General features: G+C 44.2%; 2 protein-coding genes across 2 annotated transcripts in view; one reads left to right on the top strand and one right to left on the bottom strand.

Annotated features, from left to right (window-relative positions):
- TNN (tenascin N) overlaps window positions 1-16,615 on the top strand; it is an 80,723-nt gene that overhangs the window by 2,080 nt on the left and 62,028 nt on the right. The gene's annotated exons all lie outside the window — the stretch shown is intronic.
- MRPS14 (mitochondrial ribosomal protein S14) lies at window positions 1,800-8,866 on the bottom strand. The gene is made up of 3 exons (XM_039881437.1): window positions 8,727-8,866; window positions 5,537-5,695; window positions 1,800-2,259 (listed from the first exon to the last, which is right to left on the bottom strand). Exons 1-3 carry the CDS (start codon window positions 8,769-8,771, stop codon window positions 2,077-2,079), a joined length of 387 nt encoding a protein of 128 aa, XP_039737371.1. The 5' UTR covers window positions 8,772-8,866; the 3' UTR covers window positions 1,800-2,076.

Genomic DNA, 16,615 nt, shown 5'->3' with positions numbered 1-16,615 from the left:
CAGATGTGGTCTCTCCACGCCATTTCCTACTAAAGGACCAGGGATTTGAAAAAACGTCTGAGGCAGAAAACATGCAAGAGAAGCTAAGGTCATCTTATGGCAGAAACTGAGGGAAGATCAGATGTCCTCTATCCTGTCAACATGACAAAGGACCCAGCAGGGAGGATTAGTTTGACCATCAAAATGTCTGGAGTAGATTGTGGCATAAGAAAATCTGCACGTTCATACTGATAGTAAACAATCATTTGTTCCCTTTGGAAGTTGCTAGAGCACCAACTCTGAAAATTGGTAGGAAATCATACATTTATCTGGTCTTTGTTGTAAGAAACATTTCAGAGAAATTGTTGATAAGGGCAAGTTCCTTACAGAAAAAATCCAGCTAATGCAGAAAAATGATGGCATTTAGACATCATGTTGCAATCCTTAATGACAAATGACAGGTTAGTAAATGCAGGATCAGGCTGAACCCACTGATCAATCATCACTAAAAGTCAGACGACCAGATCTGTGCCTTCTGATGTGTGACAGTCCACAGCACACTCGTGAAAATTCATTCCTAGAAAATTGGACCTAAGTCTGGTCAAGTCTCGGAATGTAATACCGTTTATAGGGACAGAAGAGTAAGTTAAAGGACGCATGAAGAAGCAAACAGCCCAACGTTGGACATTCTATAGGACAAATGACCTGGCTCCCCCAAATGAATGACATGAGAGGAGTGAGAGACAGCAACCCGATACGTTGATCATGCCCGGACCCTGCTTCAAATGGACAAGGGGTGTTCTCTCAGTGACATGGCGGAAATCGGCAAATGTGATGTTCTAGTTATAATTTAACACTAGTTTCTAGTTGGGATTAGCTAGAGCATTCCAGTTCGTAAACTAATATAAATTTAGGAAATACTAATCCGAGGTATGTCATCATCATTCCCTATAACGACTTCCCCTCCACTGGAGTTCCTGCTGTCCAGCCGTGCACTAGACTTCTCTGTCGAGGGGACAGGCATCTCCAGCATGCATGACTGAAACTTGAACTTGATGTCTTGTTTCCCCTAAACCTGTTGTCCTCCCCGTCCCCATATTTCCTATCTTGGAAATGCCTTCTACCATCTATCTACCACCCTCACCAGGTGCCCAAAGACCTCTGTTTACCTTGGATGCGAGCAGTCCCTCGGTCTCGCCGTTTCCTGTCTGAAGTGACTAAGTTTCACTGTTAGATGCCTTTACTCCTTTGCTTCCACTGTTTTCTCTGCAGAGACCCTCCTCATCCCTTGCCTCCTGACCTAAGTGCAAGCGTCAGCTCCAAGACTGCTTAGCTGATGTTAAGTAGTGCTTTCCTATCACTCTGTGTCCGTTTTTGTCACTGCGCTGATCACACTATTGCACAAGACCACTTTTTGGTACCTTTACTCATTTCTGCTATGTGTGAAATAAACATGACTAGAGAATAAATACTATTCTAACAACACTTCCTCTTTGGATAGATGTTTTCAGGGGCTTTGTGCTAAGGGCCCTTGAAGATGGAACAAAACACTTAGTGTTCTGCCTTTTGTTCAGCCATCACACGAAGAAGTTGAGCATCAGGTAATCCAGACAGCAGCTCTACTTTCCAACAATGAACTAAGTAGAGTTAATTGTGCAGGTCCAGGAAGCCGGCCCAGCATCACATGCTGCCATAGGTGAGCTCTGTGTCAGCGAGTCAGATTAACTACAGTACTGCTTTATGAAATAATGGCATTAAAAACGAACCCTTATATGTTGCTAAAAGATTAAACTTGAAGGAAAAAGCAAGCATACAGAGCATATTTTCACAGAAAATATTTTTTATTACTCTACTCTGCACCATGCACGGGAACAGTATGTTCAAGTCCAACAGAAGAGAATTCACTGACAGCCAGAATTCACTGACAGGATGAAACATTCAAATTTTTTCATTGAAAGTTCAAAAGTTCAAAACTATAGCCATCTAGTAGACTAGACTCCTATACTGGAACCCTGTCAAAGCTAGGCTTTGGTCTCTTAGAAGAATCTCTTCTGTCGGAACCGGTTTCCCCGCAAGCTCAGCAGGTTCTGGAGCTGGTCACCACATTGCTCGCTGGACCCCAGACAGCTGTCCATGGTCGGCCAAGTGCCGGAAGACGATACGACTGAGCCTCCAGCGCCGCTTCACGCCACGTGAACGGGACGTCATCACACACCGATTTCTGATCCTCACGGGACAGCTGTCCCGGGGGAGGGCAGCAATTTCTTCGTCAGCCACTTCCTAAGGGAAGTCACAACATCAGTGCTTAGAGGAAGAGAGCAGTGGGCAGATTTCATTAGTGAAGCCAGAGTTGGGCCACAGAATCACCTAGACACCGCAGTGCACCTTAACCCCCAGGCAGAAACAAATAGACCAGATGAAGGACATGGTCGACATGCCCTCAATATGATGTTTTAAAATTTAATTGAAATCTAGCATAGATAAATGAGAATCCATAAACCATAACTGTAAAGCTCAGAAATTTTTCACAAACAGAACATATGGGTATAACCAGCAACTAGATTAAGAAACATTATCAGCACCCCAGGCCCTACTTGTGCCTCCTTCCGGTCACTCACCTGGCTAACAGCCAGCCTGATTACTAACACCACAGATGAGTTTTCCTTGTTTGGAATTTTATATAAATGTAACTGCAGAGTATGTATTCTTTTTTATTCATTTCTGCTTGGCTTCCATTCACCAATATGCTTGAGAGATTCATCCATACTGTTCCATGGGTTGTAATTTGTTCATTCTCATCAGTAATTTTCATAGTGTGAATATACCATAATTAATTTATCCATTCCACAGTTGATGAACATCTGGGTGTTTCTAGTTTTGAACTATTATAAATAGGACTGCTATATACATTCTTGTTGAAGTCATTTGGAAAATATGTGAATACATTTCTGTTGTCTCCCCATATGGTTTTCCTCCAGCTTTATTGAGATAATTGACATGAACATTGTGTAAGTTTAAGGTATAGTGATGACTAGATACATGTATATATTGTGAAATAGTTACCATAGTAAGGTTAACACCTGTCACCCCACATAATTAACATTTTAAGATTTACTTGTAGCAACTTTTAAGTATATAACATAATATCATTAATTATAGTCACGGTGCTGTCCATTAGATCCCCAGAACTTACTCATCTTATAACTGGATATTTGTACCCTTTGATCAACATATCCCATGTACCCCCACCCCTAGCCTCTGGTAACCACCATTCTACTGTTTCTATGAGTTCTGCTCATTTAGACCCCACATATAAGTGAGATCACAGTATTTGCCTTTCTCTGACTTATTTCACTCAGCATGATGCCCTCAAGGTATATCCATGTTATTGCAAAAGACAAGATTTCCTTCTTTTTTATGGCAGGTGTTGCACTGTGTGGGTGCATACATTTATATATATATATATACAGCAAATATTTTCTCCCATTCTGCAGGTTGCCTTTTCGTGCTGTTTCTTCTGCGGGGGAGAGCTTTTGGTTTGATGTAGTCCCACTTGTCTGTTTTTGCTTTTGTTGCTTGCGCTTTTGGTGTCATACCTAAAAAATTGTTGCCAAGACCAATGTCAAGGAGCTTTTTCCTTATGTTTTCTTCTAGGAGTTTTACGTTTTCAGGTCTTGATTTTACGTAAGTTTTTAATCCATGGTGTTGAGAAAACTGAATGTTCACAAGCAAAAGAATGAAATTGGACTCATATCTTACACTACTCACAAACTCATTTTTGTGAGTAGTGTAAGATATGAGTCCAATTTCATTCTTTTGCTTGTGAACATCCAGTTTTCTCAACACCATTTATTGAAGAAACTATCCTTTCCCCATGAGTATTTTTGGTTCCCGTCAAATATTTTTTGACCATATACGTGTGAGTTTATTTCTGGGCTCTCAATTATTTCACTAGTCTATGTGTTTCTGTGCCAGTACCACACTGTTTTATCATAGCTTTGTAATAGCTTAAAATCAGGAAGTGTGATGCCTCCAGCTTTGTTCTTTCTCAGGATTGATTTGGCTATTTGGGGTCTTTGGAAGTTCCATATAAATTTGAGGATTACTTTTTCTATTTCTGTGAAAAATGCCATTGGAATTTTGATGGGGATCGCACAGAATCTATAGATGGCTTTGCGTAGAACTGCCATTTTAACAATTCTCCTGACCTGTGAACACAGGATTTCTATTTATGTCTTCTTCAGTTTCTTTCATCGATATCATAGTTTTCAGTGTACAGATCTTTCACCTTCTTAAATTTATTCCTAGGTATTTAATTGGTTTTAATACTATTCTAAATGGGATTCTTTTTCAGGTAGTTTGTTGTTAGTATAGAAACACAACTTGTGTAAAGTTAGGTTATTTCCCACATGACTTTTGAATCATGAAAATCTGAAACTTCTGGGCAGAAGATGAAGTAGGAGGAAATGCGGTTAAGGCTGGAAAGGGAGGAGGAGTAGGATCCCACAGAGACCTGACTGATGGAGAGGCAAAGATGAGTGGTCACATGAGATTTACATATTTAAAAGGTCATTTGTGATGTAGAGAATGAATCTGGTGAAGGCAAAGCTGGTTCAGGGGAAAAAAATAGAGATTACTTGCACCAAGGTTTTGTCATTTGAGATTTATTGTTATGTATGTGCTTAAGAGTGTGTGTGTGTGTGTGTGTGTGTGTGTGTGTGTGTGTGTGTGTCCCCACTTTAATCTAAAAAGTATTACTGACCTTGTGCTAGACTGGTGGAAGCAAAATAATTACTTGAACACATTAAAAGTACATAAATTAAATGAGAAAACACATATGAAAGCCACTAAATTAACAAGCATTGAATAGTTGATCTCCAAAAGCTTGTACATGTGTTGCTATTAAGAAATACTTAGAGAATGACAGAAAACAACCCAATTAAGTCGATGAATAGTAGACAGTAAGTGCGACAGGAGGAACTGGAGAGGAGAATGACAGGGCTGGAAGGATGAAGTAAAGTTTCATGGAGGCAGACCTTGAATAGCTGCAGATTATTTACGTACGTACATAATATGTGTGTGTGTGTGTGCATGGACACCTACCTCTCCTTATTCAAGTTGAGGAGAAAGTAAATCTAAATGGAAGGCCACCTCGGCACACAGGGGTGGGCAAAGGAGTCAGACAGACAGGCCAGGAATGGCCCTGGGTGAGGAACACATGGCCCACGCATCAGCAAAGCCTTCCAGTGCCACGGAAAGACTGGGAGGAAGTACGGGGGGAGATCCGAGGTCAGAATGACTGCCCAATTTCTGTGTGGTTACCATGACTCAGTACTTTCTAAGGAGCACCTGATGAAATGGTTAAAAGGCCAGTTAGGAATGAATAATTGTCTTTAATCTGAAACTCACCAAAATCAGTTTCAAGGGTATTCATTTGTGTTGACTGGGAGTATGATCATATTCTCTAGAAATTATGTTGATAGTAAGTCACAACAAACAGTATTAGAAGTGATCTGATCTGAGTTAATGATCTTGGGTAGATAAGGACTCAGCTAACCTGAAGGTCTTTTGGCAGAACGGTATTCTTCCTGAGCGAATTGATCCGTAGCCTCTCATCTGCATATTCATAGGCCATTTTCCGTCTCTTCACATCACGCAACATTTTCCAGTCTACATAGTAACCTCGAACTTGACCTGAAGCTGATGAAGGAACCGTCTAAAGGAGACAAGGAGCAAGTGAAGGGTAGTTAGTCCTAGGCTTTGCCAGTGTCCCCATTGTGCGATCTTCTTTTAGTCACTACTTATGACCAAATTAAAAAATAATAATTTGGGATCACTTTAATAATTTTAAACAATACACTTCTTAATTCAGAATAAATAACTTTTAGGGCTGTACATTAAGCCAAAATGGTGGTAATTAACACAATGCCAATAATGTGTTGGAAGGTGATATATTTTCTGAGCTGTTTAATCATTCTGTTTGACCTTTACTCAGACTAACAGTTAACCTGGTTCAAAATTTTGAAAAGTATAAAAAGACATGCAATGGCGTCTCCCTCCCACCTCATCTTTCACTTGCCCAGTGACCTCCCTGCACCTACAAAGGTGTCCACTGTTACTAGTTTCTTCCAGAGGGTTTTGTCTATACAAATCTATGTATGCGCTCCCTCTCCCACGTTTCATCCTTTCTCCCTTTATTCGCTTTTAACAATATATCTTGGCGAGCCTTCCATATCCATATGTTAAAAAGCATCCTCATCTTTAGGTTGCATAATATTCCGCTGTATGGATGCGATGGGGTTCAAGACACACTACCTCAAAATATGGCACCTTGGCATATTGACTATTTTGAGCAAAAGAATTTGAAAAAATGGCAGGTGCAGAAAGGACCTTCTGACCTTCCTTAGCAGGTCATAAGATCCTTGTGTGAGGGGGGTGGCGAGGAGCATCTTTATCTCTGAAGAAGAAGGGACACCGACAACAATTGGAACAGGCCTTGCTGTCTCTCCCGAGTTTACACTTAGCTCATACCCTTTGTCTGATCACATTCTCTCATGGCTGTCCACTCTTCATCACTCAGGTTTAACTGCTGCTTTGGGTCTTCATTTCCTTATGACAGCTCCCGTGTCATGTAAAACTTATAAATGTTATACTTTCCTCCTGCTAATCTGTCTTTTGTTACAGGGGCACTTCTAAGAACTTAGAAAGGTAGAAGGAAATTATTTTTTCCTCCCCATAGATGCATAGTTTATTTAACCTGCAACCTATTGGTGGACAGCTAAACCATACCTCCCTATTCGTCATTACAAACAATGCTGTAGTGAATAACCTCCTATATAAATCATTTCATATGTATTCTTATATATCAGCAGAATAAATTTCTGGAAGCAGAATTGCAGGGTCAAATTATCATTGACCTAATATTTCATAGCATGAGTTGTCCAATAATGACAGTAGGCTCCTTATCGTCACAAGTTTACACGGTGATACTCTACAGTTCCGACAGTACAGGCATAGAGAGTATGTAGGCCACTAGAAACTCAAGTTATCTCCCAAACCAGAGCAAACACTACTTGTTAATTTAATTGCAGCTACAGAAAGTAATGATGACTTCCTATAACAGCTGTTTATAGAATATATGTACAGCATTACATAGAATATGTCTCAAAATGAGAATAATATACTGGAAAGCCAGCAGTTTTTCAATTTAATAACAAAATATATGCCCAGCACCTTCAGTGCTAAAGTCTCATGGGGAAATACAACAGTTCTATAATCACCTTTTGGAAATAAGACAAGCATGACTGGCATTTCACATTGATTTGACAAATGACTGTCAAATGAATACCATGGTCACCATGGCTGGAAATAAGTGTCACTGGAAAAGGGGGCTTCAGCAAGGCTTTGAAGAACTGACAAATTTTGATACAGTTAGGTGATGGGCAAGTGGGGAGAAGGTGAAGTTTGCCCAAACCAAAGAAATGAACAAGATATATTCATAAGACCAGGGTAGATCATTCTGGCTAAAAATTTCATGTTGAGGGGCAATGCAAAGTTTGCTTTTACCTATGAAATTGAAAAGTTAAGACAACTTAGAAAACAAAATTAAACATTTTTCCTTCAATTCTTTTTCCAAACTATTCCTAATCAGCTTCCTCTCTACCATTTCCTAACATGTTTCTATTAAAAAACCACCAACCAACCAACAAAACTTCATTCTTTTCTGAATACACTTTTAAACTTGGTCTCATATTTCATATGTGAATGTTTAATGTCCTTCGTGCATGTTTCTATTATCAGTATTTTCTTATCGCCTTATAACAGTGCTTCATCTAGTAAGCTTGCCTCTATTCTATTATGTACACGTCCATCCTGCTCCTCTTACTCCTCTCCACCTCCAGAACTCTCCCACTGGGCCCTCTTTAACTCATGGTCTACTACCATCAGAATCTTCTAAATCCTCGATTTGTTAACATCCTTCAGATTTTTGCTCTAGCTGAATCTTGAATCCCTCCTGATAGCTTCCCCTGGAGCTCTTTTTTTCCTCCCACATCCGGGGGAAGAGGTGGAGTAGCTGGCTGTATTCCTTGCTCTTTACTGCAGCTTCCAGATCCTCACCCCTCCAGCTATTGAACCATGTTTCTGCCAGCCCCCCTCCTTTGCAGCGAAATATCTTCGAAGACTCGTCTATACTCCTGGTCTGCAATTTCTTTCCTCCCATTCTCTCTTGAACGCTCTCGCCCCCACCACTCCACAGAAACTGCTGTAATCAAGGTCCAAACAGCCGGATCCTGCTAAACTCAATAGCCAGTTCTCAATCCTTTTAACTACCTGTCAGGGTTGAGCAGAGTCATCGCCCGCTTCCAGGCGACCACACTCTCCTGGCTTTCCTCCTCCCTCGCTGAGCTCCTTTCAAGTCTCCTTGGCTCGACTCTCTCATCTCGTAACGTTGGGGTCCCTGGGGCTTCAACCCTCGAACCCTTTCTCTCCTCCACCTACATTCAGTTCCTTACAAATTGGAGTCAATTTTCAGCTTTCAACGCTAGTCAGTTATACGTTTACGAATACCAAATTTCCATCAGCAGCTCAGGCCTCCCACGAATCAAGCCAGAGGAGAGAAGTGTGCGGAGGGAGAACCCCTGGGACGAGTCTGCATCGGGCGCTACAGGTGGCAGAGTAGTGGGTGACCCGCGGGACTGGGCATCCGGGGGGAGGAGGAGAGGTGGGAATTGAGGCGCAGTCCTGACCTGCCGGACCGTCCGCAGCAGAAAGCCCAGCATGGAGGCCGCCATGTTGTTCGCCGCGCACGTCAAACCGCCGAAACTTTATTGACACTGCCGAATACTGACGCGGGGGGGCGGGGCCGGGCCTCAGGGGCGGGGCGGAGGGCGGGTCTTTAGCCGGCTCGAAGGAGGGGTTGTTAGTCATGGGTTTTGCGTTCTCGCGGTCTTTAATGGAACTTGGGCAAATTGCAAAGCCCGGAGGGGAGCGTCCATGTTAGTGGAGCAGTCTGATGCTCCTCGGTTGTCGCTCCCTTTCCTTCCGCTTTGGGTTCCCTGTTAAGCTACCTTCGTCCCTACCCACTTCCGTCCTTTCCTCCCAGCCCCGCCCCTAACCTACTACTTCATCTCCACCAGTTTCTCCTCCCTGCTCAACTTGCCCCTCCGTTCAGTGTTAGGGGCCGCTTGTCAGGACCTTGTTATTATTGCCAACTCCTTCCCTGTTGTCTCTCCTGTAGATTTTGCAAATCTCTCCTTTCTCCTATAATAATGATAATGACCATGGTGATGCTGGCGATGATAAAGGTGGCTCCCATTTGTGTGTGTGTATGTGTGTGTGTATAATGTTAATTATATGTATTCTGTATTGGAGGGAGAGCATTGCCACTTAAAAACTGCTGATTTCAGTCTGTAGTACAGGGAACTTTCAGGTCATCTTTAGAGCAAATGTCCATGGTCTGGAATGAAACCTTTAAGGGGCCTCTTTTCCTTGTAAGGATGTCAGGCAAGTGTCACCACCTACCTTCTGGTAGGAGGTTATCAAGGAGTATGTATTAGCTTGGCAAAGCCATCTTAGATTTGTGGATGGATGAAATGAGATGCTCGTGAGCTATCTACAACTACAATTTTGAACAGGAGCTTTCTGGAAAGGGAATCTGAATGCAGACTTCTTTCTTCAGAAGTTCAAGTTTATTGGATCAAGTCTAATGGACTGACTGGAGAGGGACTGCCTGAGGCCCACGGTGAGAAAGAATGACATGAGCCCCTGTCATGGTAGAATCAGAAAATTCCTGGACCAGTGTCAGGCAAGCTGCTTTTCTTAATTTTAGCCCCTGTAATGCCTTTCTCTCTGTCCCGGTGTTGAGGTCACCTGTAATGAGTTCATGAAATGAGTGAGGCAGCTTTGTGCACAGTGGCTTTTTGCTTCCTTTCTGTAAAACTAGTTCTGAAAGCATCTTTAAACAACAGTAACTTTTTAAAAAATTGTGGTAAAATATAAGAAAATTTACCATCTTAGCCATTTTTAAGTGCCCAGTTCAGTGGCGTTAAGCACATTCACACTGTTGTGCAACCATCACCACCGTCCATCTCCAGAACTTGCCTCCCCAAACTGAAACCAAGTCCCGATGAAACATTAACTTCCCGTTCCCCCGCACCCCCGGCCCCTGGCAACCACCATTCCACTTTCTGTCACTATGAATTTGACTACTCTGTGTGCCTCACATCAGTGGAATCGTACACTTGTCCTTTTGTGACTGGCTTTTTTCACTGCAAATGTCTTCAGGGTTCACCCATGTTGTAGCGTGTGTCGGTACCTCATTACTTCTTAGGGTTGAAGAATACACACTCCACTGTACGGATATCGCACACTCTCTCTGTTCTTCTGTCGATGGACACTTGCTTTGCTTCTACCTTTTGGTTATTGTGAATCATGCTGCTGTGAATGTGTGTACAGTATCTTAAACAGCATTATTATCTTATTAGGCTGTTTTTCACTTTAAGGGAACAGATTAAAACAATTTAATGGCTGTTAAGATAGGAAGCTTGGGGCTAGTGAGATTAGACTCCAGAGTCTTTAATTAGTTGTCTGGTTTTGTAAAGCAGCCTAAGATTCTTCCCCCAGTGCACCTGCCTCCATCAGTGTGTAGGGAAGCTCGGCAAGGCCTAAAGAAGGCTCGCTTTATCTGGAGCGTTCCCAAGGAGTCTGCAGTTCTCCTTGGCCATTCGACATAATGTGGGTAAAGCCGTTGGCTTTACTGTCCTTGAATTCTAGGATCTGGAGAACTATCATTCATTCATTTGTTCAATCAACAAATTTGTATTAGGCGCTTATTATATACCACCGTGTGTGTGTGTGTGAGGTGGGGTGACAGAAAAAATCCCCGCCCTTCCGATGCTTATATTCAATTGGCGATTACAGATTCAGATATAGGTGGAGATATTCACCATTGCCAGTTATATTGCCTTTGCTTTTTCCATGTAGACTTTCCTTTGGAGGCTTAAAAGGTATTTTTGAGTGAACAGAGTACAATTTAAGAGTTAAATGTTATGAGGCTTGATTGTGAGAGACTGCTCTTCTCACCAGGTTGATTTTAGGCCTAAGAAGATAATAAGAACAAATCGTATAGATGAGGAGATTGAGGCACAGAGAGGTTAGGTGACTTGCCAAGGTCACAGAGCGAGTCCCAGGCCGTGGCCCACACTCTTAATCCCCACTTCACACGATCCCCTGGCGAAGTGACAGCTCAAGGACAAAGGCCTGACTGCTGTCACGGAATCCTTACTTATCAAAGGTATCCGTTGGTTAATGTATAAATTTCATGCCAATTCAATCAATACCCCAGTGAAATTTCTCTTAACAAAATAATTCTAAAATACATATATAAAAGAATAAGTGCGATAGGAGGGAGGTAGAAAGCTATGACATTTTTGAAAAAGAAAAGTAACTAAGTCTTGCCCTACCAGATACTAAAATGCCATAAATTATAAAGCATTCTTGAACTAGTTTGGTGTTGGTGCCAAAAGTAACAGACAGATAAATGAACTGGAATAGGTAGGCCAGAAAAAAAGCCCCAGTGTAATTATAATTTGGTTATATATTAAAGGAAGCATAAAAATCATTGAACAAATGGTACTGGAACAATTGTTTAAAGATTTGAGAAAAAAATGTTTTAATTATATTTTTACCTCTTACCATTTTTCAAGATAAATTTTAGATAAAGAGTTAAATGCTAACAAAACCGTTAAAAAATAAAGATGAATATACTTGAAACTCAAATCCCAGTAGATAATTCTCAGCATGTCTAAAAACATTACAGATATTCAACCTCACTAGTTTCCAAGAGAATGCAAATTAAAACGATGACGTAATTTAATCTAGCAAAGTAACAAAGACTTAAAAAAGGTTCAGTGTTCTTATGGGTGTGGGGAACTTGGTGATTTCCTGCCCTAGTGGTAGACATGTAAATTGGCAAACTTGTCTACAGAGCAGTTTGGCAAGAGTCTTTTCACCGTTTTAATCTATTGACCCAGTAATGCCACTTTTAGGAACCTAGTCCAAGGAAGTACTGAGAAATTCTAAAATTTATATACAAGAACACTTACCATGGGTAATTTATAATAAGAACAAATAACTCAAAAGTCTAACAGCAGAGGGAGAGTTAAATGAATTAAGAAATAACATGCTATTATTCTCATTTTAAAAATATGGTGGTTTCTAAAATTTTAACAGACATAGGTATAGATAGATAGAAAAAAATTAAAATGAAACATACTCAAAAACTAAGTGACAGGTGAGTGAGCAGATTACTGATTATTTTTATGTTCTTCAAATTTTTCTATTTTCTCTATAATTTACATGTATTACTTTTAGATTCCCAAACATGTTGAAGTTGATTTAAAAATATTAACCTGTTCTTGTTCTCTTATGCTTCACCCAAAATACCTGAAAAATAAGTTTCTTGAGGGGTATGAAGGAAGGTGTCCTGCTCTGGTCCCTGTCCTTGGGGACAGGCACAGTCTGAACCCTAGACCAAGCAGAAGAAATGAACTCAAGGATGCTGGCGTCTTTTATCTTTAGTACCAGGTCATTCTCTCGCTTTGGCCTCATTTCTCTGACTCCTCTGTGTCTGTCATCAAGAAAGTCGTTTCTTCGGCACCTGGTCTTGACCTCATACAAGATCAATCATTTTCTCAGCCTCTCTTTTTTTTTAAGGATGGTCGATTAGCCATCCCTTTTTATTATTTTGTCACTGGTAAGTAACAGGGCTCGGTTGGTCGCGGCCCTTGCAGTCGCACAGTAAAATGTTTACTTGGTGCGTGTGCACCTGTCCCTAGAGCCCTTGCCTGGCCAAGCTGACCAGCAGCTTCTCAGGTCTTGCTTCACCGCACGGGTCCTCCCAGAGGGGCCTCCGGGGCCGAGCATCCCACCTGTGCGGAGCTCCACAGCGGTAGACTCAAAAGAACCAGACTTCTGGGCCTTCCGGTGGTCCGTGTGTGGGGTCAGCTGTGAGAGGAGGTACAGACAGGAGGCAGGTGACAGCGAAGGGAAAGAGCAAGTGGAGGGAGAAAGGCACGGGGACGCACACGCACGCGCACGCGCGCGCATTTCAGCCCTGGCTCTGAAACGATGTGTATGGATGATCTGCCTGCATTAAACACCTCGAGCCCAACCAGCTGAACAGCAGCCCTTTCCGTGTGCCAGCTCGGTCGTGGAGCGAGGGTGGCCTTAGCACTTCAGGAAGCAGCCCCAGCGGCCCCCGCTTGGGGGGGTCTCCTCCTGGAGCTAGTGCCGCGCATGAGTTGAACGCAAGGTGGCGGTGATAGCACATCTGAGCGCCCCAGCCTGGCCGGCCATCCTTGCCCTGGTCCCAACTGGAAACACACACAGACACACACACACACACACACACACACACACACACACACACACACACACACACACACACACACGATGACATGTTGACACACTGCCTATCATCAGGTAAACCTGTGTTTGCAGTGAGTTTGCTTTCCTTGTAAGAGTCACAGGCGGGACAGGCTATAAGGTTTGCCGAGGCCAGTTCAAAATGAAAGTGTGGGGCCCCTTGTTTAAAAATCGAGAAAAAGTTGTTGTGAAAAATAGTAAAATATAGAACTTTGCTCGGGGCAGTGAGACAGCACCTACAGCTCACCTCAGGTCCCCCTCCTTGCCCAGGAGGTTCTCTGAGGCGGCACGGACACCTGCTCACACGCACGTGCACATGGTTGCCAGGCGCAGGGGGTGGGTGCCTGTGGGGATCCCCTGAACCGGTGGGCGATGGAAGCCTACGACCGCTCGAAGTTCTCGGAGCTAGGGAGCCCCGAACGCCGGGCTGCACCCTCATTTCACTCTGTTCTTTCTTGTCTCCTGCTTGCGCATAAACCTCATCTTGGATTCTGCTTTTGTGGATGATGGGGCAGGTGTGGGGGAACTCGGGCTAAGACAAAAGCGCCCATCCAGCGGGTCATCCAGGTGGCGTTCGTTCGCTGGCAGCATCTTTCCCGTCCTGCCTCGCGGCCCTCGCTCCTCTAAGCCGGCTCCGCTCCGAGCGCGCCCGGACCAGGGTTCGCGGCATTCCTAATTGCTCTTTTGCCTCCCATTTGTTTTTAACTTAACCCATCACCTACCTCCAAAGAAACATCCACCTTCTTCTGCTGCCAGCGCGAACTTTTCTAAAGCAGCAACCACTCGCTTTGCCTACAAAATAAAGCCCAAATCCTTGAATGCGATGAACCTCTGCAGCACCGTTTCTCACCCCCCAAGCCCGCCAGCCCACGGGACCCCCCACCTCCCAGGGCTGCCCTCAGTCCTGCCTCGCGAAGCCCTTTCGTGCGGTTTGGTTTGGTGCATCAAATACTTACTCGAACACCAGGCACTTAGTAGTTTCTGCCATTGAGGGGGCGATAAGCACGTGACAGGAGGGATAAGTTGGGGGAGATGCTACGAATGACTGGGGGTAGTGTGCAGAATACACCCCATGCCGGCAGGATCCCGGGTAAAGGCTGCCAGCTAGTCCGCCTGGTCGAGGGCGCTGAAGATGCTTTTTCACCAGGCCAAACCGCAGCGGGTTTGCGGGGTGGGGGAGGGAGGTAGGAACGGGTGCTTTTGCCGAGCGTGAGATCCTGTGGAAGAATGAGGTTCTCAGTTGGGGTAAATGTATGAAAAGCCTTTCTATCTTTACATGAATCATAAAGACTGATGCCTACATAAAGGCAACGCATTGACATTTTACACATTTTTAAATCAGTAGTGGATATGTTACTCAATTTCCACTTACCAACCCTGACTCACAAGATGGTTACATTTTCTTCCCAGCGGTTTCAAGGAGATGCTTGCACATTTGTTTTGATTTATTGCAAATAATATGCATACAAAGAGGTTTTTCTTTTCTGAGTCTCCTTTTCCTTCCACATAGTCAATATCTTCCTGACGGGGGGACTCTGGATGGTTGATCTTCCACTTCCCCAGTGGCCGGTGGGCCGCTGGATACAGTGTGCAGGTTGGCGCTGGCCAGGGGGCGACGGGCCTTACCTGCAGCCTCACGTTTCCTGGCTCGAAGCTGCGTTACTTTTTTTTAATTCTGCTGTGATTCAGATGTGGCCAGTAAGTTGGTGCTCGAGATAGACATGGACGGTGTGCGGTAATCTGGTTTAACCGATGAGGCACAGCTCACGCCTTCTGCCGAGCTCCCGCGGTTGTCATCTCAGCCGTGGCCCGGCATCTGTGTGCAGAATCCGCCTCTTCCCATCTCCGCGGCCTGCCTCCTCCATGTCAGGCTTAGCCCCGGTTCTAAGGGCCTGATTTACTTTTCCTCACAGGATTCATGTCCTGTGGCTGCTGTAACAAACTGCCACAAACTGTGATTTAAGGCACAGAACTTTATTCTCCTGAAGCTCTGGAGGCCAGAAGTCCAAAATCAGGGTGTCGGCAGGACCGCACTCCCTCCGCAGGCTCTAGCGGGGGACCCTCCCTCGCCTGGTCCAGCTGGGAGCGGGTCCTGCTGTTCCTTGGCTGTGGCATCGTCCCCTCAGTCTCCGCTCCCGTCCTCCGTGTGTGTCTTTGTGTCCTTCCCTGCCTTTTATGAGGATGCTGTCCTGCGAATTTAGTCTGTTCTAGTCCACTGTGGTCTCATCACAATCCTTGCGATGTGTTCATTACATCTGCAGAGACCCTGTTTTCAAATAAGGTCACATTCTGAGGTTGTGGGTGAACGTGGACTTTGGGGGGACACTTTTCAACCCACTACACGCATCTGCCTCGGCTTTATCCAGACGGCAGCGCGGGCACCTCTACCTCTCCTGCCACCCGGTCCCGCTCCTTCCTCTGATGTCACCTCCCAGTTCCTCTTTCCCTGTCTGACTCCATGAGAGGTGACTTCTAATTCGTGCGCTCGTGCTCGGCCACCCTGACTTGCTAAGGAAATGTGCAAAGATGAGCACGTCAGAATTTCTCGTGGGAGGACGTCAAAGCCAGAAAGGGTAAGACTAATCCGTTCACATACAACTCTTTAATATTGTGCTTGGTTGACATGTTCCCCATACTGTCAATATATACGGTATTTGTACTAATTTCTTCAACTTATTTGAAAGTTCCCGAGGCAAAATGTTGTTTCCAGCTTAACACCTGAGCCCCTGGCAGAGCGGCTGGCATGTCGCCCAGAGTTCATGAATATTCGTTGGGTTGAAATGGTTCAGACTCTCACCTTTGACCCTGTCCTAACCAGACACTGTCAGTCTGAATGGCATAGGGCTGGACTGGCACAAAACTCTGTCTTCATTGCTCGTAGACTTTTCCTTCAAGTCTGGCCTCTGTGGACACAACCTGTTGGCCTAGTATTTTAGAAAAAGTGCCCTTCTGTCCCCCCAACCCCCAAACATGAGGAGTCGTGCTCATAATGCCAATAGGGGAACGAGACACTTCATCTCCTGCAGAGGGGAGGAGCCAGAGTTTCCTGCGGAGGATGATGGGGGAGTGAAGGGCCTCCATGGGCCCCTCTAAAACCAGTCATAAAGCATGTATCTTGTCCGCCAGGTAAGAAAGTCAGGTCCATGGGGACAGAGACGAAGCTCAGCCTCTGTGCTCCTAGGAATGGAGCATGCTGCCCCGCACAGAGCCA

The sequence above is a fragment of the Pteropus medius genome, unplaced genomic scaffold (assembly GCF_902729225.1).
Source record: "Pteropus medius unplaced genomic scaffold, Ma_sr-lr_union100, whole genome shotgun sequence".
NCBI classification, from domain to species: domain Eukaryota; kingdom Metazoa; phylum Chordata; class Mammalia; order Chiroptera; family Pteropodidae; genus Pteropus; species Pteropus medius.
This window is presented reverse-complemented; position numbering and strand designations above follow the sequence as displayed.